Source organism: Engystomops pustulosus, chromosome 8 (genome assembly GCF_040894005.1).
Source record: "Engystomops pustulosus chromosome 8, aEngPut4.maternal, whole genome shotgun sequence".
NCBI classification, from domain to species: domain Eukaryota; kingdom Metazoa; phylum Chordata; class Amphibia; order Anura; family Leptodactylidae; genus Engystomops; species Engystomops pustulosus.
Genome location: NC_092418.1, coordinates 24,195,839 through 24,222,923, shown reverse-complemented (window position 1 = coordinate 24,222,923; position 27,085 = coordinate 24,195,839). Strand labels below are relative to the sequence as shown.

The window sequence follows — 27,085 nt, the reverse complement described above, 5'->3', positions numbered from 1 at the left end:
AATTTATAAAATAATAACACAGGAACCGCACAATGCAGAGATATAGGGAAAGAGGATTCAGAATTGATATTTTATAGGGGAATACAAGGTTTTGGTAAATCTGACGCGTCAGGTAGAGGTCCTGCCGTACAGGAAATGTGCGATAAAGCGGGAATGTGTGCAGGGTTACAATTCACTGTAGTGACAATATCAATACCTGTGTGTTTGTTCATGTGTGAGGTGATTCTGTGTCAGTATACAGTGCAGGGGACTTGCATTATATTCCTTCTTATCTCTATATATAATTAACCCCCTCTTTACTCACCTGCATCCAGCAACACGACAGGCCCCGACCCTCACCTCAGCCTCCGGGCTTCTCATCGAGTCCTTAGCAACCGAAACCAAGGAGGGGACAAAGCAATTCCCCGCAACCCGGAGCCATTTCTGGCAGCAGTAGCCCGTCACTGACTCCTCGGGCGCCATATTGGATTTGGGCAAGATACCTTTTTTATTAATACTTTATAAAAATGACATTGTCTCTTACGTTTAAAATCTTTTATCGTTCCCTTCAACAATCATATAACTTAATTTTCGATTTTTATTTAACATAGCACTGTTTCCCAAATTAAAGATGGCCGCCGCAGTATCGTGATGGCATGTGACGTCATATCACCGCGACTTCCAGGATCTCCAGCATGTTGCGGCTGCTCCTATAATTTGCTATCCATTCGAAGGAGGGTGAGACTTGGGCTCTCTGTTGGGTTCATTATATTAGTAGGCATCAAGTGTGGTGATGGTTATTGTTGCCCAACCAATTCCCAGTGCTGAATGGTTGCTATGGGAAACTACTTAACTCAGCCCTGAATAAAGATGAGGCCCAGGGGGTATAGAAACCTGTATATGGGATGGCAATCAATATGTAGTGCACCAGAAGTGTGTCCTCACACTGCTGTGCTCTGTGCTTGTAATTCTTCCACAATTGAAGGTGTTTGAATATGAGAAATTAAATACTGAAATGATCATAAGCCACAAAATAAGTGGAATCATATACGTAAGCTATAAACTGACACCAGCACCTGGTATTTCTGCGCCCAGAGCTGCTGGAGGGACCCACATGGCCCAATCTCAGTTACCGGCAGCCCATGTGGGGCTTAATATAAAATAACCCATGAATGGTCTCTTTGGGGTGATAAACTAGAGACTATTTTAGTTTCTGAGTTCATTGCAAAGAATCCCACTGAGGCTCTGGGGCCTATTAAAACCTAGAGCCGACAAACTGTCTGCTTGCTGAGACTGTGAATGCTGCGGCTAATGCCATGTCATTCATATGTAGCATCTGCAGGGTCCAGTTACCTGTTAAAATACTGGGGGACACAAGGGGTCGGACTGGTGGCAGACATCTATCCTCACACTGCTGTACTATGATATATGCTGTGATCTTTCCGTCACATGCACATCAGTGTGTGCTAAAATCTGGGCCCATCTTGTGATGACAAACATATAAAAGTAATCAAAATAGGGAAATATGTTGCTAATATGTATATAATTTTCTTCCCCAGCAGTCAGTATGGACGCAGAGTGTTCCCAGCTACTCCCTGGCGTCTGCACTGTCCTGGTTGACAACAGGCAGCTCATGACGGACGACTCCATCTATGAGAAACTGCTGGACTGGTTTAGGTGCCTTTTGGGGACAGGTAATGGATAGTTCTTATGGCTTCAAGGGAGTCTACCCCCTCCTCAAGCATTATAAGCTGCTGTCAGCATGTTGTAAAGAAATGTAATGTGATTTCCAACAGCCCTTCATTATTTCTGTCCATTATGTAGTTTCCAAAATATTTCCATTTGAAACTTTATGCTAATGAGACAGTTAGTGCACCCGTGGTGTACTCAGCACCCGGAGCACTGCCATTGCTGCCTGGATTACTCCTTCTCCTTCACATAAGCAGGTGTTTTGTCCTAAGAGAATCATGGGAGGAGACTGGAAGAAGATGGAAGTTATTCGGGTGGAAATAAGTGTGCTGTGGGTGCTGAGGACACCGTGAGTGCACCAACTGCCTTGCATATGCATTAAACTTGGAAATTTCATAATAGATAGAAATAATAAAACTTCAATTCAATTTTTGCCTTTTAGTTTGCAATTTTCTAAGGGTGCAAGTAGTTTTTAAAGGACATCTTTTAATTTACATGTTGGTGTGTGGCCTCTCTGACAGTATTTGCTCTTCTTTTAGCCTCTTATACACTTTTTTTTTTAAAGATAAAATGCTTTAAAAATGATGCAAATAAAACAGAAGGGCTCCAGGCTCCATCAACACCTATGAAACTAGGAGCCCCTCAGGCTCATCTGCATAATTTTGTCCTTAAACATAAAACTCTTGGTCAGCTGACATGAAAAACAAAAATCAAAGGTTTCACCAGCTCCCTGATCTTGTGGCGTAGACCTCTGGTGCATTGTTTACCCCTCCAGTGGGATGTTATGTGACCACCTAGGACTATCAGTTACCGCACCAGTTACATAATATGAACAGGACCTGACTTTCTTTCAGTATCACATATCAAGTATAAAACCACCACAGTTTTTTTGGTCATAACCTACATTTTTGCGTTTTTTTTTTCACGTTATCGAATGTTGATTGTCTTATTTTGGTTTCTTCTCTTTTAGTTTCTGCCGAGGAGCTGTTGAAGGAGAATCCGTGTATCCCAGGACTCTTTCAGCAGGTGCTGAATCTAGAAGATGCAGACCACAACCTTCTCGCTTTTTCTATTAGACTGGTTGGAGTCCTGGCAGCTCAGAAAGGAGGATTTTTATATCTGAATGTAAGCAAAGACGATCCATACAATACAAAATTAGACATTTTCAAAAGATCGATCACATATAGATTTAGTAAAAAATACCACCACTGAAATTATAAGTGCAGTAAAGCAAAAAATAACCACCCCAGAAACCAAGTGATGTATTCAGAGAAAACAAATAGTGGATACCCCAGAGCAGACAACAATAATAATAATGTAGGGACCCCAGAGCATTGTATGTGTAGCATCAGGACCCAGATCTGTACCAGGAGCAGTACAATACAGTTGAAAAGTTCTTACCACTTTCTCTCCTGCTCCTGGGGCCATTCTGCTCTGTGTCCTTACCCCAACGCATATAACCTGTATCAGGATAGCAGCAGAAAATAACCAGGGAGCAGTGAGAACACAGAGCAGAGCGTCCGGAGAGGACCAGGGAGCAGTGAGGACACAGAGCAGAGCGTCTGGAGAGGACACAGAGCGGAGCGTCCGGAGAGGACCAGGGAGCAGTGAGGACACAGAGCAGACTGTCCGGAGAGGACCAGGGAGCAGTGAGAACACAGAGCAGAGCGTCCGGAGAGGACCAGGGAGCAGTGAGGACACAGAGCAGACTGTCCGGAGAGGACCAGGGAGCAGTGAGAACACAGAGCAGAGCGTCCGGAGAGGACCAGGGAGCAGTGAGGACACAGAGCAGAGCTTCTGGAGAGGACACAGAGCAGAGCGTCCAGGGAGCAGTGAGGACACAGAGCAGAGTGTCCGGAGAGGACCAGGGAGGACACAGAGCAAAGTGTCAGGAGAGGACCAGGGAGCAGTGAGGACAGAGTGGAGCAGCAGAAGAGGACCAGGGAGCAGTGAGTAGACCGAGTGGAGCAGCATATGGAGGACATAGAGCCGAACAGCAGGAGAGGACCAGGGAGCAATGAGGACCTAAAGCCGAGCGGCAGGAGAGGACCAGGAAGAAGTGTGGAGTGCCAGGACAGGAACCGGGAGCATTGAGGAAACAGAGTTGAGTGACAGGAGAGGACCAGGGAGCAGTGAGGACACAGAACAGAGGGGCAGGAGAGGACCAGGAAGAAGTGTGGAGTGCCAGGACAGGAACCGGGAGCATTGAGGAAACAGAGTTGAGTGACAGGAGAGGACCAGGGAGCAGTGAGGACACAGAACAGAGGGGCAGGAGAGGACCAGGGAGCAGTGAGGACACAGAACAGAGGGGCAGGAGAGGACCCGGGAGCAGTGAGGATGCAGGGTGGCAGGAGAGGACCCGGGAGCAGTGAGAACTTCTCAGCTGCAGATTGCCTTCTGTACAAATGGACCATCATAACCATCAGTTATGGAAGTGCTTATTGGACCCTGACTGTCAGCAGAGAGTGATCCACAACTCAGGGCTTCAAGAAGTCTGCATGTGGCCTGTCGGCACAGGTTGTGCATCTTCTTTCAGGCATTGGGAAGGAATGCCTGCTCCCATGTTAGAACTGCTAGAGTGATCAGGAAAACAGGACCCTGGAGTCGAAATCTGTGACCATTTTGGTAGAATTGGAGGCGGAGTTAGGGAAATTGAAGAATCAGAGTCAAAAGTTTAGCTTACCGTCTCCACAGCCCCAGTATGACATACATTGCAGAGTTTCAAACCGTGGTTTTTGCTACAGTCCTCCATAGTGACTGATACATGCATGTTGCCCAGCTCTTGTGCAGCAAACACGTATCGTCTCCATTTCCTAAGTCTCTTCTCTGCTTTTTCAGTCTAATAACATAATCCAGGATATGTTTGGGGAAAGTATCTACACCAGTGATACATGGAAGGATGCATCTATAAGGAGAGCTTGGATACAAGGCCTGCTTAGTATGGCCCAGCACCAAGAAGCGTTACACTTTCTGCACACAAAAGGTAGGGACTGTGATGACTTCTACATTGTGCCGTTCCTCTGTTGCTCCTCATGGCAATTTATGAATAAAGTGGAAGTTGAAGTGAAATTCCCCTTGTTGTTAGGTATGCCTCTGTACAGCCTGGCTACATCAGCACTGATTAGATGGTGTCAAAACTTTATTTGGACCACATATATATTATATACATATTAGAGTCGACTAGGCGCTGTGTCAGGGAGATCCACGCAGGTGTGAAGACTCCACTCCAGGGATCAGCGACAGTGTCGGTTACCCACCTATCCAGTTTTAAAACACAGACCAATGGCTGATGTTAACCCTGGCCAAGGTCGGCTCCCTTTCTCTGGTCCCTGGTGGGCGCACCACTGCCCCGCCTACTTCTGGGGTGCAGCAGGAGTGTGTGCGATGCCCGCAGCAGTCCTGATGTGCAGATCAGTCGTCCAACGTGGGATATAAATAGAAGGTCCAAGTGTTTTTTTGGTTTTTTTTTTGTCCAAATTCTGTTGTTTTCTGTCCCCCTCAGGAATAATGGAGACCATGTTGAACCTTCAGATGGACTCCAGCTTGTTTGTAGCATCTGCAGTCAATGAGCTGATAGCCCACGTGTTTCTCATGTGTGTGAAGTTGGCAGGACATTCATCGATTGTCCATTTATGTGACCTCCCTGTGATGGCCCTAAGGATCCTGAGTCACTTAGAGAAACTCCTGACCTCTGGTTCTTTCCAGCCAGTCACTCAGTCACTAAAAGCCCTGACCTCCATCTTCAGGGACTGCACGGACTCCACGGCGGATGTTCTCTGGCCTCGAATAGCAGAAGTGGCCACTAATCTTCTGAAGCAGAAGCCTTCCCATGCCGCACCTCACCTAGAGGAAATGTTACTTGCTGTAACCAGGTAAATACAAAAATACATGGAAGCCTTTTTTAGGGTGTGTTCGCAGTGCCATATAGTATTTCCAGCAGGAAACCCTCCAAATGTATTCACACGACTAGTGTGGACATTCAGATTAGAGCAAAGTGGTTTCATGATTTTGCAGCAAAACCCTCTTTGGTAGAAATTGACCACATTGATCCCAAGAATGTGGGTCCTGTTCTCACTAGTTGAATGAAGCAGCAGGTCGATTATGAGTCCTTCCACTTAATTCAATACTATGGAAGTGACGGTAATTGCTGGGCACAATGTTTGGTTATCCACTCCAATAAGAGAGCCAGAGATACCCCAACGCTGTGCTCTGTGTCTGGTCTCCCATATAGTATTGGATGGAGTGACAGGACCCATTCCGCACCCACCTATTATTCAGTTAGTAAAAATAGAAACCCCCTGTCTCATGATCGACACCCCCTCCTCGATCAATTTTGTTGAATACATTTAACCCGTTAGCGACCGGGGGTCAATTGTGCCAGAATGTTCAGGTCATTGTTTGCATTTCCATTTTGCGAACCGCTTTACATATCAATTTTTTTCCCGTTAAAGCTTTTTTTTTTTAAGAAGCGCTAACATTGTATAAATCTTTACCAAAATATGTTAGAAATTTGTTTACTGTCAAATTTGTTTACAGCATCAAGGGTGCATGTACTTTTGCAAAGGGTCCTCTATAGCTCCTTATGCTTTCAGCCTTCAGATGACAGGCAGGAGTGTGGCTTAGATCTCACAATTCTGGTGTCCTATTAAAGAGGAAAAAATTTATAGTTACACACCTTACAGACAGCGAGATAAAACTGCTAATGATAAAACTACGCTATACAGAATGGTACCACCTACAGAACTTGAAGGGGACCCTGGGCAGATTGAGAGATAACAATTACCGTATATACTCGAGTATAAGCCGACCCAAGTATAAGCCGAGGCCCCTAATTTTACCACAAAAACCTGGTAAAACCTATATATTTTTTACTCGAGTATAAGCCGAGTTTGGGTTTTCAGCACATTTTTTTGTGCTGAAAAACTAGGCTTATACTCGAGTATATAAGGTAAATCCAAATATTAACAACATGATACTAACTGAGGCTTCATCAGGAAGGGTGGTAATAGTATTCTATTAATATTTCTTTTTTTTTTGTTTAAATATTTTTTATTGGGTTTTCACAATAGTTTAACAATGTACAACAAATATATTGTCAAGATCAATCGCACATATCATATGGTCACACCCATACAAATATAATAGCTTGTACACATTTGTTGTATAATTAAAATAAAATAAACCAGATATAGTTAACTTAACTCAACTTAGAGCACTTTAACAAAACAGATACATAAACAGGTGCACAGAAAGTTTTTTGCATTGATTCCTAGTCCCTTGTTTCACTTGATATTATATACAGGCAGTCCCCGGGTTACATACAAGATAAGGTCTGTAGGTTTGTTCTTAAGTTGAATTTGTATGTAAGTCGGAACTGTATATTTTATCATTGTAATCCCAGCCAGAACTTTTTTGGTCTCTGTGACAATTGGATTTTAAAAATGTTGGGTTGTCATAAGAATCAGGATTAACACTAAAGCTTCATTACAGACACCTGTGATAACTGTTACAGCTGATCATTGTAGGCTAGGACTAAAGTACAACAAATTATCAATATCCAGAGGTCCGTTTGTAACTAGGGGTCGTATGTAAGTCGAGTCTTCTTAAGTAGGGGACCGCCTGTATAAAGAATTTCCTATATAAGTATTTTTACGCATAGGTGAAAGTCATTGTATTATTTGCTTAGGTTTGCAGAGTAGCTCTTGCATATAAGGTCTCCCCTACTGCATAGTCCTTCTGTCCACACATGGATCATCCACGTGTGGACTACTTTTGTCATGGTAGGTTCCTAAAAAGTAGCCATGGCGCCCATAGTGTGGTGTGTTTGTCATGTTGCCTCATCTCCCAGCTAGCTAACTCCTCCATTCTGTGAATGTGGTCCACCCTATCCAGCCATTCTGCCATCGTGGGGGGTTCTTTTTGTAACCATTTTAAGGGAATTATCGTTTTGGCCGCTTGAACTAATAATGTGCATAGGTCTCCTTTTTTTGGCTTCCACGATTTATTGGACAAACAGAGGAGGACTGTAGCTGGTGTTAGTATTCTATTAATATTTCTAATGATGTCGTTGTGATGCTGGAAATCTGGGCTCACTCCAATGCTCTCCCCCCTTTTTTTTCCCCCTCCCCATCCCTGTTATGCTTTTAGCTTTAATGAAGCACGCTCATAACCTCATGCAATCATTATGCAGGACTTTGCTTTGAGACATTTGAAACCATTGAGGCCATGAGACAGTTCCTAAGAGACGCACGTTGTGTCTCTGCTGTCTATTGATATGTAATATAGGAGTCACAGGATTATACCGGGTAGAAAGAAGTAATATCTCACTACAATATATCTGCTCGATATGTAAAACATGTTCTTACTGAATGTTGTATTTCCAATGTTAACTGTATAACATTTCTTCTACTCAATTAATATCTTTTTAAAAAAAGAGGAGAATCTCCTTTTAATATGATATCAGGATTGTATTTTATTGGCTAATAAAAACCTTTAGAAGTTAATATCATATCAGGATTGTGTTTGTAGTTGAAACCGAACCAAAGATATTCCATCAGGAATTATAATTTGTATTTTTATTTTCTCAGCAAATTTTACAGTTCTCTATCTCCTAGAAATACAATCCTGATATTATATTAAAGGGGAGATTCTCCTCTTTAATATGGCACGAGAATTTGTATTTCTAGGTGCCACGGTTTAAAGGACACCTGTCATCAGGTCTGTGTCACTAGTCCTGTCACTACTACCTGTTGGAGCAGCTCACAAGGATCCCATCCCAGCCTTTATCTAGTTATTTCATACATTATTCATTGTAAAATCCTCTATTTATTATCATGTAAATGAGGCTGGTCACATGGTCAGAGGCAGTGATGTCACCCCTGTTACCCCTCCCCTCTCCTCCCCCTGCTCATGTCTGTGTGTAATGTATAGTAAAGCATGGCTAGTGTGTGCGCTGCATCTGCTGACATGCTGCATCCTCCTAATATACAGGTGAGACACAGACATCAGCTACACATGAATCTGACATGTTCTGCTGTAACATGGCTGCCTGGAGCTGCTGTATCTCTCCTATACACACACACATGCACACACAGGCTGCAGGGGGCGTGGGCACCAGCACCAGGAAGCACATCATTATACAGCCTCACATCATTACACAGGCTGTCAGTCATGCACTGGGGGTGTGGCTGTGCCTCCCACTCATGAATAGAGTGGACAGCTTGAATATGCTAATGCTTCATTGGACATTTCACAGGTCATTTGCATACAGCTTTAGGACCTCATTGCTTAGGTTTACAGGCATGTAGAGGGACAATGAAGGGATAGAGGCAATGCTCTCTAATGGCAGTTTATGAAAATATATTTAGTTTAGGGGGGTTATTTTGCATGACGGGTTCTCTTTAAGAGATTAACTATTTGAATTTGTCCATGTAAATGTGCTCCGGATATGGGGAATTAGGAGGTATATAAGCTGCATGGCTAAATTGTAATTTTCTTCAAATGTCAGATTTCCAGTTCTATATTATCTTGAGCACAATCTATGGACAGTCATGAATCAGGCGCTGAAAAGTCTAAGTCCAGCGCAGGCCGGTTCCCTGGCATTCGGCATTTTGAAATCTAAGTCTTGGTAAGTACAAGTTTGTCTTCCTTTATTGTCTCCTGATAGGTCTGATTTATCAGAACACATTTCCTCTTATATCTTTGTGTTGTGCTGTTCCTCTGTTATTCCCCTTACTTATTCGAAAATTGACAATTTGGCGTTTATGGTTTTTGCTTTCCTCTTTTTCCAGTCCTCAAGACGTCTGCCTGCGAGCCGTGTGTGTATTACTGCAGCCGCTAGATTGTGTACTGAGAGGGTCAGGGACAGGTATTATACACTGCAGCAATGTTATCGGTGCTGTGTGTGGAAAAGTGATGTTTCTTATAATTCTCTACATTTTCTTCAGGCTTTCTGGATGAGCTTGTCTCTGACCCTGCCGCGGTAGAGAATCTGTTGTCTAAGAAGACGTCATGTGTCAGTCTCCTATGTCAGTGCCTTAGCCATCTATCAGAGCTACGTGCAAAGGTAAACTGTAAATACTACTAAATAAGGTCTCTACCACTATAAAACTGTGCTGCCCCCAAATTGTGGATGCAACATATACACAAATGAGCTAAACAATGCATATTCAGAGTGTGTATTTATTCATTTTTGTATAGAATTTTTGAAAAAATGTAGTGTTCAAAAAAAACAAAGATTCTACATAAGTACAGGTGGTCCCCTATTTAAAAACATCCGACTTACAGACGACCCCTAGTTACAAACGGACCACTGGATGTTGGTAATTTCCTGAACTTTAGCCTTACGCTACAATAATCAGCTATAACAGTTATCACAGGCGTCTGCATTTAAGCTTTATTGTCAATCCTGGTTCTAATGACAGTCCAACATTTTTAAAATCCAATTGTCACAGAGACCCCAAAAAATTGGTCGTGGTTACAAGTATAAAGTATACCATTCAGACTTACATACAAATTCAACTCAAGAACAAACCTACAGAACCGATCTTGAACGTAACCCGGGGACTGCCTGTAATGAGCAAAACTATAACTTTTCAATAAACTTTGCATTAAAGCAAAATGAGCACAGGAAAGTTGTGATATATCAGCTCAGAGGAAAGTAACTTATCATCCTTCCCTCCTAATCTGCTTTTCACTCTGAAATCTCTGCATAATTCTTTCTTGCTTGCAAGACAACAGAAGATCACAGAGGTGTCAGATGACATATGAGTCTATGCAGAGGGGAGGGGGAGCAGGGAGTCACAGCAGCTAGGTCCGCAGAGAACAATATAAACTAAAGATAGAGACTGCAGAGAGAAAAGATGCTAGAAAATGAAGATGTCAAGTCACATAAGGACCAGAAACCGCTACTCGCTATTCATGCACACTACAGATTTCTACAAAGTTTTAAGACCCAGTGTATTGATTTCCCTTGTCTTTTTTTCAGGATTGTCTTCCCATGAAGCTGCCTCATACTTCTATACTGAGCTCTGTGGTGCTGATTCTCTGCTTTTGCACCGGACAAGCCACTGGTTCACCTCCCGCTGCTTTACATCTGGGCAGGTCACTGATTGGTTCTCTCCGAGTTCAAAGGTCAGCGCTGGATGCTATCAGAAGTCTTTCTCATTGGCCAAGTGAGGCAAATACTGACTTTTGCACATTTTTTAAATGTCGTCTTGCACCGTAAGATCGTTATATATTTCTTTATTTTATTTTTTCTTAATATTCACTTTTTAGTGAGACCCGAGGACCTGAGAAAGACGTATCATGTGCTGACCGCTTATCTAGAGAATCCAGAAACTGACCCCACGGTAAGAAGTCTAAATTCTTCCCTGAACGCAGAAGCTATTTTTTACACCCCTTGGGACCCTTATGTAAAAAATACTGATGCCAGACAACCCTTTTAAGAACAGTAATGCTTAATCTTTTTTTTCCTGACAGAGTTCTAAGTGCTGTAACCTTTTTATTATTGTCACTGGTTAAGGGCTTGTTTTTGCGAAAAGAATTGTACATTTGATTGCAGTTCATTAATTCTTTCTGGAGAGGATGAAAAAATAAACCCCTCATTTTTTTTTTAACCTCTCAGCACTCCTTGACATACTATTACTGCATGGAGTGCTGTAACTTAGTGCTTCATGCAGTAATAGTATGTCATGGTGCTCATACCGGAGGTTGGGTTGCCGATGCAGTGTGAAAGAGCCTCAGAATGTCTTAGATGCTGTGGTCCGTGCTGACCGCTGCATCTTAGGCGTTAAATGGCCGTGATCAGTGAGTTCACAAATTGTGGCCGAAGCCTGGCAGTCTGTACATGCCGAGCTCTTCTCCTGAGTCTATGCGATCTCCACAAAGATATTGTACTGTGTAGTGCTATAAAGCAGCCCTCACTACAACATACTATACCGTTGTCATGTCTGCAGGGGTTAATCAGGATAAGTATTTTGTGCAAGTGGCTACTTCATCCAGTAGTAGTGGCAATAGTAAGTAGCAGGTGGACACCACAAGGTTACACATGTTGTAAGATGTTTACATCGATTACCTGTGATGTGTGTACAGAGATTTGCTATTGGAGCATTTGCAAAAAAAAAAAAATAGACTTTGTAGATGTAAAGTTTTCTTTCTTCATTGTAGGTTCTGAAGAAGACCTTCCAGGCATCGGTGAGGTGGCTGCAGGTTTGGCACTCATCTGGCGAGCATTGGGCAGAGGGAAGAACCTTTCTACAAGGTCTAACTCTGACACAAACTTGCATGTTAAAAGGATATTCTCCACAGTGTTAAAGAATTATTGTTCACTTCCCTCTACCTTTGAGCTCCTTAATAGAACTTCGTGCATTTTGACCCAGATTTAAAGGAGATGTCCAAAAATAAGATACAACCCTCTTTTATCTCAGTCAGTCCCACAATACCTTGCAACCTGTTGTGCCATTTATTACAGAGACATACATGTTCATAATTAAGGGGATCCCAGCGGTTGGACCCCCTCCCCACTAGTCATAATGTATCCTGTGAATAGGGGGATAGCAGGTTACCAACACTAACTAAACATAACTTATTATACAGCAGTATAACTATCCCTATATTGTTACTCCCCATGCCTGTAAAGTTCTACAGTCGCTTTGTAAAGTTGACTCACCATCTATACACATTTGTGTTCTCAGCTGCGCCTCGAGCTTCCTGGAAAAAAAATGGAAGTGCTTTCTCTTCATCCATCTACTTGGCTCTGTTACCTCATTCCTCCCTCTGTCAGGATTGAGAAAGACAATGGGGGTCATTTACTAAGGGCCCGATCCGCGTTTTCCCGACGTGTTACCCGAATATTTCCGATTTGCGCCAATTGTACCTGTATTGCCCCAGGATTTTGGCGCACGCGATCGGATTGTGGCGCACCGGCATGCGCGCGACGGAAATCGGGGGGGGGGGGGGGGGGCATGGGCGAACGAAACCCGACGTATTCGGAAAAACCGCCGCATTTAAAAAACGAAAATGTGTCGCTTGGGACGCGCTTACCTTCACTTGGTCCAGCTCGGTGTATTGAAGTGCGTTCCGATGCTTTTCAGTGCAGCAGCGCCACCTGGTGGACGCCGGAGGAACTACCATCATAAATCCTGGCCGAACCCGAATCCACCACAGAGAACGCGCCGCTGGATCGCGAATGGGCCGGGTAAGTAAATCTGCCGCATTGGCTGTGTTTGACTCACTAAAGACAACTCCTGAGGGAGTTGAGGTAGACGCTGACTGTATGTGACTGTCTGAAGATAAAAGAGCAGTTCCCTGATTTCCTCCTCCCTCAGGAATTCTCTTTAGTGTGTCACACAGCCAGTGTCTCTCCCCTTCCTGAGAGAGGGGGGAATGAGCTGGAGGAGTGGCTGAGCAGGATGGACATGAATATGCCAGGCTCAGCTCGGAGGAAAGATGATGATCAGACTAGGATCAAGTGCATTGATGGTGATTCAACTTTACAAACGGACCGTGGAACTTTTTCAGGCATGGGGAGGAACAATATAGGGATAGTTTTATAAACACATATGCTTCCACACTCACACACCTGAGTATTGGACTGCCTTCAGTCCAGCCATGTCCTAATCCATTAAATAATCCATGTCCATGTCCTAATCCAATTAAATAATCCAAAATCAACTCCGCACCAAGGAGATAAAAATCTTCTTCTTTATTAAAACACAGTTAAAATCCAGAAACATCAGCCAACACGTGTCAGGAATACACCCTTAGTCATACATTCATACTTTTTCTTAACAGCCTCATTAAAAACATACACCACTGTATGTTTTTAAGAACACTAAAGTGCCATGACTAAGAGTGTATTTCTGAAACATATTGGATGATGTTTCTAGATTTTAACTATGTTTAAATATAGGTATTTTTTTATCTTCTTCTCTTTAAATTAGTGATAGTTGTACTGCAGTTTTCAAAGATATGTTTAGTTACGTGTGTGGGTTAGTTTAATGGACAGGTTCCCTTTAATCTTGGGACAACCCCTTTTAGTTCACATACAACTTATAAGAATGGTTAGTTGAATGTAAAGATAATACATTTTTTCTATCTATGTGAAGGTCTCTGTCCTGCGATGATGAAGCGTCTGTGCAGTCCTTTTTGGGAGGTTCGAGACACCACATTAGAGTTTATCACCAACATTACAGCTATTTTTGGAGGTAATTTTCTTCTGACATGTTTTAGGAAACTGCTTTGAAAAATAGAATACTATTCTCATATTGTAGCTTCATCTTCTCCTCACACTGCTGTGCTCTTAGTTCTCTGCATTGAGCTGCTTGTCAGCCAGACCCTTGTGCTGTAAGTGATTTCTGAAGCATCAGATGCCTGCTATTGAGGAGCTGGGGGAAGGAGCTGTTGAGCATCAAGTGCAGAGCGCTAAGAGCACAGCAGTGTTACTAGGAGAAGGTAAAATCCTAGAATGTAAATCCATTTTCACACTTGTACATCTTGCTGGGATTGGATTATAAATGCTGGTGTGACTATGGATTAAGGATTATTGGTTGCAGGACATGCAGATGTTGCACAGGTCCTGAGTGAAGGTGGAATTCCTCATCTTGTCCTGGATCTTCTTAAGGACCCTGAGAGTTATGTTCGTGCCAGTGCCGTTACCTGTATGGGAAAGATCACTAGTTTTGTTCCAACTTCATCAACTGATGGCCTTAGATCTGCAGAAGTCCTAAAATGTGAGGTCAGTATCAGTCTATCGTGCTTTCTCCATGTGAGTGCCTGATCGCTCTGTTAGAGATCATCTGTCCGGTGGATAGGTTTCCAATATATATATATATGCTAGAAAATCACCCCTGACTATCCTCTGCACAGAATTGAGCACATTAACAATTCCTGCAGTGCAGATTGTCTTCACAGGGGGCAGCCACTTGTATACATTATATACCTTATTTTTTAGACTATAAGACACATCCCAGATTCATCATCCAAAAAAAGGGAAAATATATTTGACAGCAATTAAAAAATATCCTAGCACTTCTACATCCATTCACTAACACACACAGCACTGCTACATCCATTCCTTCATATGCGAACACAGCACTGCTATATCCGCTCCCTCACACGCACGCACAGCACTGCTACATCCATTCCTTTACATGCACACACAGTCCTGCTACATCCATTCCTTTACACGCACACACAGTCCTGTTACATCCATTCCTTTACACGCACACACAGTCCTGCTACATCCATTCCTTTACACGCACACACAGTCCTGCTACATCCATATCTACAGGACAGTGGTCAGGAGGGTTTGGCAGTGCTGGATCCTCCTGACCTTTGGACTATCTCACTACAAAGTGCATCTTATAGTCCGGAAAATAGAGTAATAAGTTATCTTGTCCCTCATAACAGGATCTGGTGCCCAGTCTAATGGATATCCTAGGTAATGACACGGAAGGGTTCCCCAGGAGGGCGGTGGTGAAAGTCTTCACTGATTGGCTACGAAAAGGCAAAGTGCAAAAGTTTCAAGACCCGGAAATCCTGTTGTCCCAGATTTTGGAGACAACATGCAGTGACCTGGATTGGGAGGTAAAAGTAAACGCATTGGACCTTGTGGACGTCTATATATCCAAAATCCTTGATATGGGACCTTCTCAGACTTGTCCGTACACTATAGGGTTACCGACTAGCCAAAGCAAGGTCTCCATTTCAGATGCGTTTGTAAAATGTGAACAAGTGGGGCTCCTCCAAGCCTTACTGATTTGTCTGTGTGACTGTGACCGGCCGGTGGCTTTAAAGGCCTGTGAGCTACTCCTCAGTGTGAAAGCAAAGCTCTGCAATGGAGAGGCCTACACCTCAGAGCTACACGGAAGGGACTGGCTGGAGCAGCTTATCACAAGCCAAGCCGCTGCTGGGGACAAGAAGACCCGTACAGAATGGGCCACTGAGGTCCTAAAGAACATAGACTTAGATAACATGAAGTGTTCCCTGTCCAAAAGTAGCGATTATTTACAAGAAACCCCCCTGTCACTGCTGCAGGACATCAAAGCCACCTTATGGGGGGGAGAAATGCATGACGCCGATTGCTATTGATATGTACATTTAAAGGGATTTTCTAACCTATGCACATCCATAACAGAGCAGTGGGGTTTTGACACATGAAATGAAGCAAAACTGCTCCATTCTTTGTATAGTGGCCAGTCTGTGTAACTGCAACCTGGGTTTCATTCAATTGAATGTGGAGCCGTTCTTCTGGCTCAGTTTTTTACATTGATTCGGATCAGAGGGGGGTTGTAATTGTTGGACCAACCCCCCCATATGATCCAATCTGCAACAATAGTGTTGCCACCTCCGTGGAAAGCAACGCCAGTTCTGTGTCTGGCCAAACACAAAAAATCATCACAAACCTACAGACAGAAGTTATATAGTTTTGAGAGAATGGGTTGATAACTCAAGGTTACCATTTATTAAGAATGTATCACCCATATTATTTTTGTATTAATTAAAACCAGTTAACAAGAATGTTTCAGTATCTTATTAAATTCTATGATTATGGGGTCAGCTATATTGGATGAGCTGCTGTTAAAAGTGGCTAAACCCCTTTAACAGCAGTTGGAAGTTTGCTTTATGGCAGCCTTATGGCCATAGGCATCATAGTCTAATTGGTGTTCATTGAGATCTCCAATTGTGTTATGGGCATGCTCTGTGACCTGGGCAGAGGTCAATGTACAGGGAGGGAGGGGTAGGATTTAAGATAGATAGTAAATTAAATAAAACATCACAAGCCATTCTTACAACATATGTTTGGTATAAAACACGTTATTTTCTGACAATGGATTTCTTTAAAAAGATAGAAGACCTTCAGTAACATAGCAATTTAATATATTAGTTTCAAAATCTAACCATAATCTGAATAGCCTTTACTATTTTTGGATTCAATATTCATTACAGTCAATTACAAAATTTTGCCCACTAAAGATACTTAACTGATCACGTGAAGTCCAACCTCAAATTTCAAGATTATGAGTTATTACACTCAAATTTCATAAATAGACCTATATTAGTGCTGGTGCACTTAAAGGGGTTGTCCAAAGTTTGTAATCCCCTAGCCATAGGTTTGCAACAGCAAGTCCTTTAATCATATTTAATTATGATTCAGTGCACTGTGCTCAGTCCATAGGATCTCACTTGCACACGATGTCCGTTTTCCATGGACCAAGAAAGCTGCTGGGCAGCCGGCCTTACAGTGACTGCGGTTGGGGCATTGGTTGCTCACATTCATTGTCAAGACCACCAAAAACTAACAGAAAAACTTATATCCAGACTCTTCACGTAATGCCACCACTTCACTGGGATGAAGAGGACCTGCCCAGGGGATAGGATACATTCTTGGTAAACTGCTTGTGCGAAGTCAGGGAACTTGTCTGTGTCCGGATTTTCAATGTCTACCTGTGACGGATAAAAGATCGCCATAAGAGTCATACTATATGGCATCTAGGAAGTCAATGTGGAGGAGAAGGTCACTTACCTGGCTGGTGTTGTGGAGAAGGGAGCTCTCGAATGGGTACAGCTGCTCTGTCTCCTTCACAGAGTATAAGCGGAGGTACTTTCTGCCCACAACCTATAGTAAATAATATGTATAGTCTAAATACACAGTAGTGCCAACTGCAGGTAATGTATTATGTATGCACAACTTTCCCATCCCTCCACCTGACTGCATATCACACTTTCCAAACTTTTTTCTATACTGCACTTTTAAATAAGAGGAGAGTCCACACTGCAAAAGAAATCCAACTTGACAAAGATTTCTCCAACTTTCTCTTCTTTGCTGTTGATCCCATGGTGTCTCAGCACAGTATCACATAACCATCCCATGATGCCTCATCACAAGTAAAAATCCAACATAATAAACCAAGGACACTTACTCATAGATCCAGGCACCGTGGTAGTCTTCTTGTATTTTTAGCCATGGCCTCCTTCCTTCTAAAATCAATCTTTAAATTTATGCTAATGAGCCTGTAAGGCTAACCTAGCCACTCTGTGATCTGGTTTTAAAGATAGCTCAACTTTCTCACCCTGCCCCCTTAGGTCTAAATTAGGAAATGTAAAACAAAATAACACTCGCCTGTGCCAAGAAGTTCTGCTGAGGATCCTGATGAAGAGGAGACACTGTTCCTGCCGGGCCAAACCAAGCATTGACGGTGATATCCTCCTCATCCCCTTCTCCCAGGCAGCAATAATCTGGAATACCGATATCCTCCTTCAGCTCCCGTATCTGTACCCAGGACAGAAGATAAAGTTATTTAGACTTGATGGATATTTCATAGAGGTTTTCCCATTTTATAATACACTAGAATGTGCCATCACTTTGATTGTGGAAGATTGTGGCTCCTTATAAGTTGCAGCACCCAGCTTTGCAGGAAACTGCAGGACATTATGTATTTTTGAGTGTGGAGTCCCAGAGGTCCTGGGAAAGACACCTTTAAATAGTTTTACCCCATTACCTGTTCAAAGAGTTGATGCTGAGCGAGGTATCCCCTCCGTGCCGGCTTCTGAAAAGAGATAAAACAATAAATTACAGCGCAGGACACATCAATACAAACTAGCGTTTATGTAAGTAAGTGACCAGGTAGTGCTACCTACCTGGTCCAGTATGTAATTATTGATAAATTCATTCACAGTCATCAGACTCTGAGACCATTCTGCATCAGTGTATCTGGATCCCAACTCCACGGGTACAGTGCGACATCCAGCCACTTTCTGTATATACTCAACGCTGTTTGGGTACAAAAACAATGAAAATGAACCGCATTACTGTATTTTTTGGACTTTAAGGCACACCATCAATAAATGCCTGCTAAAACGTCTAAGTTCATATATAAGGCGCACCGGATTATAAGGATGAATGACCAGCAGGTGGCAGACTTGTGCACAGTTCAAAGGCAGCTGTTGTCTGTAAGTACGGTTCATATATAAGGCGTACTGGACTATATGGCGCACCTTTGATTTCGGAGACAAAGGATTTTTTGTGCGCCGTATAGTCCGAAAAATACGGTATATTCAAGGGAACCTCTGACCAAGTTTTACCCCTCTAAACTAGCAGACCCCAGAGGTAGGGGATGAAATCTCCTTTATAAAATTCCCTCTTATGTGAAATCTCACCCATTTACCCATGAAAAATCTCTCCCAAAGTCAGGCAAATATCACGCAACCAATCTCGTGAAAATGAGTTGAGAAACGTAAATAAAACCAAAGATTGGGGGGGGGGTTTGCAAACTGTCCCTGCAACATCTAAACTTGACTCATCTCATGGGAAGAGTCATATTTTCCCAACTTTAGAAAAGATTTTCTATAGGCAAACATTTCACATAAAAGAGGGATATCTAGAAATAATACCCTACCTCCGGTAACCTGATGACAGGTTCCCTCTAACAGATGTATCTGGTTTTAAAATAATTCAGCTAGTCTGAGGGACCAGGAAGCAGTGCCTACAAGGACACTCAGTCTCCGGGTCACATGATCTCCCCCTTCCAATAGCTAGAAAAAGTCATTGTATCATGTAACTGGGGGCTGGATTCATGCTGCGGTACAGAAGAAATCCAGCCCCCTCAGTCACCATCAAGCTATGTAGCAATATAAGGCACTATCTTACCTCCATTTCTTCATGCATGGCCAGTGATCAATCACCCCCTCCAGAATTACAGCTTTCTGGGGTATCAGATAATTGTCTCGGAAGTGTTCCAGCGAGGGGCAGCGCACAGTGGGAATTGCGGTCTCTGCACGCAGGACCTGCATCGGCAGACAGGGTATTTTCTATACAAAATATAAAAATTGATATTTTCTGCCAAACATGCATCAAATACAATCTCTGTAACAAATCACACGCAGACGCCACTTCTGTAAGAGTAACTACCTCTGGGATCGCAGCATTTGGTTCTGTTTCCACCTCATTTCCTTGAGGATCTCTCTGCCTCTTTTGTCTTTTTTGGCTCAGGGCTGCAGAAGGAGACAAATATACAAGACAAAGTGAAAGGTTTGTATCAGATCAACATCATGAATACAATTCTGTCATACAGATCCTACACTGAGCTCCTCACATTGCTTGTCTGTGCACTCTGTGACCTCCTTTCTTCTAAAATCAACTTTTATAATTAATGTAAATGACCCAAAGGGGCTCCTTTGGATATTACCAGGGCTACTCCGTGCTGAAGATTCACAAGATGTTACACTCCCCCTCCTACTGTTTGCTGAAACTCCCTGTCCAGTGAGATTACATAAGGCAGAGGGAGGGGAAAGTGCAAGACTGTGCAACAGCCACTAAAGCTAAAAAATGAAGGGGCTCTGGTAACACCCCCCCCCCCCATGATCCCTTTAGTGTCATTAGCATAATTGTAAAAGTTGTTTTATAAAGGAGGCAGCCATGGATAACAACTATAAGAAGATAGTCACGGTACCTGGAGTATGGTTTATCATGCTTGATTTTGGTGGAAGTTTACCTTTAGGGCGTATTCACACGATGCCTTGCGTCGTGCGTTGCGTTTTTAACGCATTCCACTGGGTTCAGCCTTGATTACATGCGAAGGTTATAATTCGTTTCCACTGCATCTGCTAAAACACAATGTAACCTTCGCATGTAATCAAGGCATGTATCTTAAGCCCTTATGGCACACAGGAGCCCTCATCTATAAAATATTGGGAACTCCTAACCATTTTTATAATAAATCCATGCCTACAGCTGCACTTTATATTGGCTCCAAGAGAAAAGAGACGGCATGTATATAGCACCCTGTATTCCTAGTATAAATTGTGGACATTTCCTAATGTATACCTCTGATGTTATGGCTGAATGATGGACCTATGACATATAAGTAGCATATACATAGCTAATAAAAGTACAGTACATTATTGTATTATTTCCAAATCAATCATTGAGTATTTACCTTCTGAACACTCAGGGGGCTCCACTGAATCCTTGGAGAAGGGATCACTCAAAATTTGGATTATTCTACTTATCACATTGTTCATGATCTCAGCTCCCAGAAGCAATGACATGTCACACACTCGCAGAACTTCTTCCTTGTTAAATCCTGGACCCGAGCAGCTTCCAACCACCTTAAACAGGCAGCCGTAGGAATATGCAGTCCTCCAGTCCCGGGACACGTCTCTCCAGTTGCAGCCATTCAGTTTCTCCCAGCTGTAGTCCATCATCTGCTCCCCCAGCCGTCCACATCGCTCCAGGTTTGAGGTGTAGATACAGGCAGCCGCTTCCTTCATACATGTAACAATGGCTCCATCCACCTCTGGGCCCAGAACCCGAGGGAACTCCTCAACACTAGGAGGCAATATGGACCTGATCCGGGACCACATGGAGCCCTGCATCTCCCAATTACCTCATACTGGGAGCAGTTACATAATGGCTACAAAACACTGTGTACACCTGCAAAAGGAAACTATTATTAATTGTATTGTGACTTGTTATAATGTATCAGAACAGTGCACTGAGAAAAGGTAAGTATAGAAAAGAGAATTAAAAGGCTTTAAGGGGTCTAAGGGTATGTTCACACGTACAATTATCTTAAGATAATTGGGAAAAACGGTAAAAAACGGATTAGTTTTTAAACAGACTGAAAACGCATGCTTAAAAACGGGTTCAAAACACCACGTCTGACACCACCCTTAGTGTAATCAGTTGTAAATATATTTACACAGCTGCTTACACTTAGGCTGCGGTCACACGTGGCGTTCTGAACCCGTTTTTAAGCAGTCCGTCAAAAAACGCATCAGTTTTTGACTAGTTTTAATTAAGATAATTGGTAAAACCTGTCAATGCGTTTTTTGACGGACTGCTTAAAAAAGGGGCCAAAAACGGGTTCAAAACGTCACGTGTGCCTTACAGCAATGAATAAAAACGCTTTCAGTGTAGCCTTGTAACATTTAAAAGCGCATGCATTCTGACGCATTCAAAGCGCCACGTATGAACTTGTTAGAATAAAGCACCCATGTTTTTCAATCTCCGGACAACCCCTTTACGTTTGCAATGCACTGTTTATATGAAATATATATGTGCTCTCAGTGATTGGCTTCACTCCCATGGGTTACATGCACACTCCTGATGTTTGCCAGGCAAATTGTGCAAGTATCACAGTCTACACCACCGTCCGGGAACTCCCCTCCAGAATTAAAGTAAGCAATAAAAATTGGGCGCGATCCCTTTCAATCTTGATTGCTTTTACCCCATTGAAATCTTGCTTACGGTTCGGCGCAGCTGTTTTGAGGAGAAACAGGGACTCCTTGTAACACTATATGAAATCCGGCCAGAGGGTGGTCCGACCATAGTCTATAAATCTAAGGGCTGGTGCACATGATAGTGAGAATCACTATCTTTCATGGCGATTTCTCATGGCCCCTGTAGGATTTATTAAGCGGCTGTATAAAAAAAAACAACTTTATACTCACCTTCTTCCTAGTTCCTGCTGTAGTACATCCCGGCTTCACTGTGCAAGTAACGTAGATACGTCACATGTGCATTGAACACAGGATGTTATTCCCGCTTCACTTGCAGCATAGGAACTTCAAATCTGAGTCGGATGTGCCTCATCGCACTCACATCTAGGTAAGAATAACATTTTTTTTATTTTTCTCCATGTTCAGCATTCGTACAGATCAATTTGGAACCCTAAACCACCGGTCCATAAGGACATTAGGGTCCCAAAAGGACCAAACAGTTCTTCTTTAATGGATCAGTGCCGTGTCTAGTTCCTAAGGACGTTGTTTTCCTTTTATATCTGTTCACCCACCAATCCAGCCATATGTCCGGGTCACACGGGCCAAGCACAAACCTCTGGTCCACTCATCTCTACTTTTTATGGGTCCGTACCCATGTTGTTTTAGCTGTTGGTGACCTTCTGACTTGTCACCTGATAGTTTTATTGCCTGGCCTTTAATTTAATAAAAGGGTTGACACAAATAAAAATTATCTTGTTTATAGAATAAGTTGTTTGCTGTGACTAGCCAGTCTTATGGAGACCCCTGCTTCCACGATCGCTGGGGGTCCTAGCATCTAGATGCGATAAGATAATCCCATATGATAAAGGATAACTTTTTATTCATGAGCTAACCCCTTTCAGCTCCATACCATCACTTCTGCCAGCAGACACCTATTTATGTGAATGGAACTAATACTCAGGTAATCAGGAGTCGCTCTGTATAGCAGCCCCAGAGTAACCCTTTAATTCCTGCACACAGATCCCATTACACAGAGCGCCAGGCTACATCTACTTTTCATAAATGCTGCAAAATTAAATCAGTGCCGCAGTTTTATGACATCATGGCTCTGGTGCAATGACGTCATCACGTCCCCAGGTGACATAATCACATAGCACAACCTATAGTGTAGCTTTCTGTTCATAACCTGGGTGCACTGTGCATAGATGAACATTGGTAGCACAGGATATCAATTGCAACTACAACTCTCAGCATGCACGGGAGAACTAGAGCATTCCGGGAGTTGTAGTTTTACGTATACAGAATCGCTGCACCATATGAATAGACCCTGCGTCTTGCAGACCTCGTTCATCATAGTCATGCAGCTATACTACAGACAGCAGCCGGACATTGGAGCCCACATGTACCTGCACGCCCCTCCTGCATGCACGCTCTGGCGTCAGCCGATGACGTCACGCCCAGCCTGATCTGCGGTTGGCCGGGCACTCGCGGCTGCTGATTGGATAGAGCGCGTCAGCTGACACAGTGGGACGTCGTGTGCTCTGTGCATCCTTCAGTCACTTCAGGCTTCCCGCCCTTGCATTGAAACTGTGTTTTCTGTCATAATTCACGTTTTTTTGGTTGAAAACGACATTAAAAAGATAAAATTATCAGTCAAAATTATAATAAAAGATAATACATCTCATATACAATACAGCCGTGGATGGCAAACCTAATAAGCTTTACTGACAGACATATTGGTTGATTCTCAACTTTTGACGCTGACGCTGAAAAATGTTTTAAAAGACAACAAAAAAATGGCAATTGTCGAAAAAAAATAGTCTCCCCACAAAGAATAAGTTTTTTTTTTTGCAAAATATTACAAGCTAAAAAAAAGTACATAGGATTGATAGTCATCATCATATCAACACAGATAATAAATGAATGATGCCGTTTTTGCCTCATGGCAAATTATGCAAATTTTATAGCGTAAAATTATAATTGGCAAAATGTTTGCTTTCTTTTCTGCCGGTCAGGGTAAGCGTTAGAGGCTTGTGGAGGCCTAAAAACCATGTATGCTCCGCTATGGAAGGAAGGGAATATGCAAATATGTTTTGCTGGATCAGATAAAGGAAATATTGCCTCTTAGCTTTCTTGTAAGGCAACCCCATAACATCAAGCATGACTTAAAGGAAGGAATGACATGATGTGGCATAAAAGCATGATAGGGAACAGATTCCCAACTGTAGACAGTGCCGTTCTGATGTGTTTGCATCTCATCAGCACAGTGTAGGGAGCTGGTTTGGCTAGATGAAAGGTCTTAGATGCAGGTCATTGGAGAAACTAAACTGCTTAGGGAGAATATTCCATTAATCAGACGTGTGGATACCCCCCAACTCAAGGGGTTTTCTATGACACTACACTACACTGCACTACAGATTTAGGCAGAGGGCACTTAGGGTCGTAGAACCTAACAGGACATTGAGCTCGTGGAGTGATGGACATGGTTGTGCCAGAAAAGCATAGTGCCCACCGCAGGACTTTGGGCCGACAAGGTGTAATAGAGGTTATATGATGACAAGAGTTTTTGATATACCCCTGGCATAGCAACCGAGCAACATCGTGGTGCGTGTGTCAGCTGTAAAATACAGCAAACATGGTATTTATGCAGAGGGTTGTGAGTCCTCTACATGTCATGTAATAATACCTGATTTGTCAGAAAGAGGTTTGAGCTGCGGGTCAATTCCCGCTCAGTGTCTCCCAATTTACATTTTTTTAACTTCTAGGGTACCTCAATTCATCATTACCATCAGAAGCAGTCGATCATTGATCACCACTTGATCTTCACCTCCCCTGCACATTGCGAGTACCTGTGGTTACTCCATACTACAATTTGATCTCCTTTGATCTCTGTCAGTCTCGCATCACACTCGCTACACATGCTGCCTGGATCACATGGCCCGAACGCTGCAAACCGGGACTGAACTCAGCATGTCAGTTCAGTCCCGGTTTGCAGCGTTCGGGCTGTGCGATCCAGGCAGCATGCATTGCAAATGCGATGCAGGTTCATCGCATCACACTCACAAATGTGGAACCGGCCTTAGGGTACATTCCCATGGCCGCCTACTTACCCAGACCGGATCCCGGGTGAGCACACAGGGCCGGGAGATGAGTGAGCGCTCTTCACCTCTCCTCCCTCCATAGACAGACGAGCAGCCAACACCGTGTGCCCTCACCCGTAGCCATAGAAGTCTATGGGGGTTGTGATCTGGTCGCAAATCACCATGGGAGAGGGAGGTGCAGGGGCATGAGTAATTAGCAGCCTAGAGCTCCAGCCATCTTGCCCCCCCCCCCCCTAAATAAAGGTGGGTCAGTACACAGTCAAGTAAGGAAGGCTTTTCCCAGAGCTACAATCAGAGTTAGACCTCATGCAGACAGCCGTATGCTTGCAGGTACTGTATCAGGGACAGGGATTGAAATCTGAGCAGCCCTGCTACAAATACGGCCTCCATTCATGATCTGGCCGCAAATTATACGGTCGTCTGCATGGGACCTTACATTCTGAGAAAACATTTGCCTTGAACTACTTCCCTGGTCAACCCGTTTAAGTCTGGGGCGGGCTGTTTGCATTTGATGGTGATACAAGTGGTAGCAACTTCCTTCCCTCTAAATGTTTGTCTATAATCTTGTGTATGAAGCTTTGCATGTTAAAAGACGTATCCTATAAATGGCCATAATCACATGCAGATGTAAGTTGAGATAGAAGCTTCAAACTTGTGAGGTCAAGATTAGTTTATAAACCCGCAAGATGTAAGATAGTGAATGTATGACTATTACACTTACTGTATTGTCATAACCAGTCACAGTCGCATCCCACGGTCTGTCCTGGGTTGAATCTAAGGTATGGGAACCCGAATATATCTGTACTGTCCTTGTACTGAGGAGAAGGGAAGCTACTTCATGTATTAGTGCGATTGTGATTATGGGAACCCGAATATATCTGGGAATTCTGGATCTGTACCGTCCTTGTACTGAGGAGAAGGGAAACTACTTCATGTATTAGTGCGATTGTGATTATTTGAGAGGCACAGGACTCTATACTATTAAAGGGTCGGCTTCCAAGGATTTAGAAGCCGTGTATAACCAGGGATACAGGGCTCGGAATTACAGAATCATGGCAGAATATCCACCATGGACATTCAATATTTGCTCAAATTTGACCATAAATCCGCATAAATAGTTAACAGCAATCATGGACCCTGTGTTCCTGGCCTAAGGGAATCAGTTACTGATTTATATTTGAGGGGAAATGGTTGGCCTGTTTCATCTTTTTAGTATGTTTTTGTATTTATTTTTGGTTCTTTTCATCTCAACCCCCTATCTCCGCACCTGTTTTTCATGTTAATGCCCAGGCCTTCCTTCAGTTTTTTTTTTCATCAACACCTGCTACAAGCTATAACTTTTTTATTTTCCGGTCATCACAGCTGTTTAGAGTCCACGCTATGGGGGCTGTATTTTTCGGGATGGAATATAGTTTTTAATAGCACAATTTAGGATTTTATATCTCCAATTGCTGAACTGTTATTAAATCGTTGCGTAAATATGTTTAAAAAAGAACACAAATCTGACATAGTTTTTTTTAAAATTAAACTCTCCTTCATTTGCTGTGGAAAAAATAACATATAGGGGGACATTTACTTACCCGGCCGCTGGAGATCCCCAATTGCATTGCATTATACAGTCAGTTTTTCATTATACAGCCACACGCAGCCCTCGTTTGCCGATGGGTGGCAGAGGAAGCTTGTTCCCCCTGCTCCCGCTTAGACACCGCAGTCCATATTAGACTGCAGTGTCCAAGGGGGTTAAAGAAATTCCGTTTATGACCGCTGTAAAAACAGACAGTCTCCCACACACTGTAATACAAGTGCAGTATATACACAATATACTATGTGTTACATTATGTTAGTGATTATGTTGGTTATCATCAAAAGACCTAAAAAAGGAAAAATAAAGAGGTTAACAAAAATGTTTCTAAAATAAACTGTTAAACCAATACTTTTTCGATTTTGCGTTTCCTTTTCTTAATCTCCTCCTACAAAAATCAATGATTTTTTAAAAATTTTCTGTGTATGGAGCTCAATTTTCTATGTAACATATTGCACTTCATAGTGAGGTCATTTAATATATAATGTTGTGTACTGGGAGACAGGAAAAA

The 27,085-nt window shown here is 42.9% G+C and overlaps 3 protein-coding genes across 7 annotated transcripts in view; 1 reads left to right on the top strand and 2 right to left on the bottom strand.

Annotated features, from left to right (window-relative positions):
* IQCE (IQ motif containing E) overlaps positions 1-440 on the bottom strand; it is a 28,281-nt gene extending 27,841 nt beyond the window's left edge. Inside the window, exon 1 of the mRNA XM_072120321.1 lies at positions 305-440. The gene's annotated coding sequence lies outside the window, so the exon portion shown is untranslated. The remainder of the gene's footprint in view (positions 1-304) is intronic.
* A 181-nt stretch (positions 441-621) lies between these two features.
* Positions 622-16,188, top strand: BRAT1 (BRCA1 associated ATM activator 1). 3 transcript variants are annotated; one of them, XM_072120317.1, is made up of 14 exons: positions 622-717; positions 1,539-1,673; positions 2,639-2,793; positions 4,507-4,651; positions 5,171-5,540; positions 9,176-9,295; positions 9,459-9,535; positions 9,615-9,733; positions 10,655-10,841; positions 10,945-11,018; positions 11,836-11,929; positions 13,776-13,874; positions 14,223-14,404; positions 15,079-16,188. In XM_072120317.1, the coding sequence occupies exons 2-14, from the start codon at positions 1,547-1,549 to the stop codon at positions 15,757-15,759; spliced, it is 2,430 nt and encodes an 809-aa protein (XP_071976418.1). In that variant the 5' UTR covers positions 622-717; positions 1,539-1,546; the 3' UTR covers positions 15,760-16,188. The 3 variants fall into 3 exon arrangements, with proteins under 3 accessions (XP_071976418.1, XP_071976416.1, XP_071976417.1); XM_072120315.1 differs by having other exon boundaries at positions 14,208-14,404; XM_072120316.1 differs by having other exon boundaries at positions 624-717; positions 1,542-1,673; positions 14,208-14,404.
* Positions 16,189-16,526: 338 nt separating this feature from the next.
* On the bottom strand, positions 16,527-23,435 carry KDM8 (lysine demethylase 8). Of its 3 annotated transcripts, none has more exons than XM_072120318.1 (9): positions 23,298-23,435; positions 20,607-21,103; positions 19,580-19,662; positions 19,319-19,479; positions 18,310-18,442; positions 18,171-18,218; positions 17,792-17,941; positions 17,195-17,287; positions 16,527-17,115 (listed from the first exon to the last, which is right to left on the bottom strand). In XM_072120318.1, exons 2-9 carry the CDS (start codon positions 21,043-21,045, stop codon positions 16,951-16,953), a joined length of 1,272 nt encoding a protein of 423 aa, XP_071976419.1. In that variant the 5' UTR covers positions 21,046-21,103; positions 23,298-23,435; the 3' UTR covers positions 16,527-16,950. The 3 variants fall into 3 exon arrangements, with proteins under 3 accessions (XP_071976419.1, XP_071976420.1, XP_071976421.1); XM_072120319.1 differs by having other exon boundaries at positions 18,171-18,215; XM_072120320.1 differs by having other exon boundaries at positions 19,319-19,455.
* Between the last annotated feature and the right edge of the window lie 3,650 nt (positions 23,436-27,085).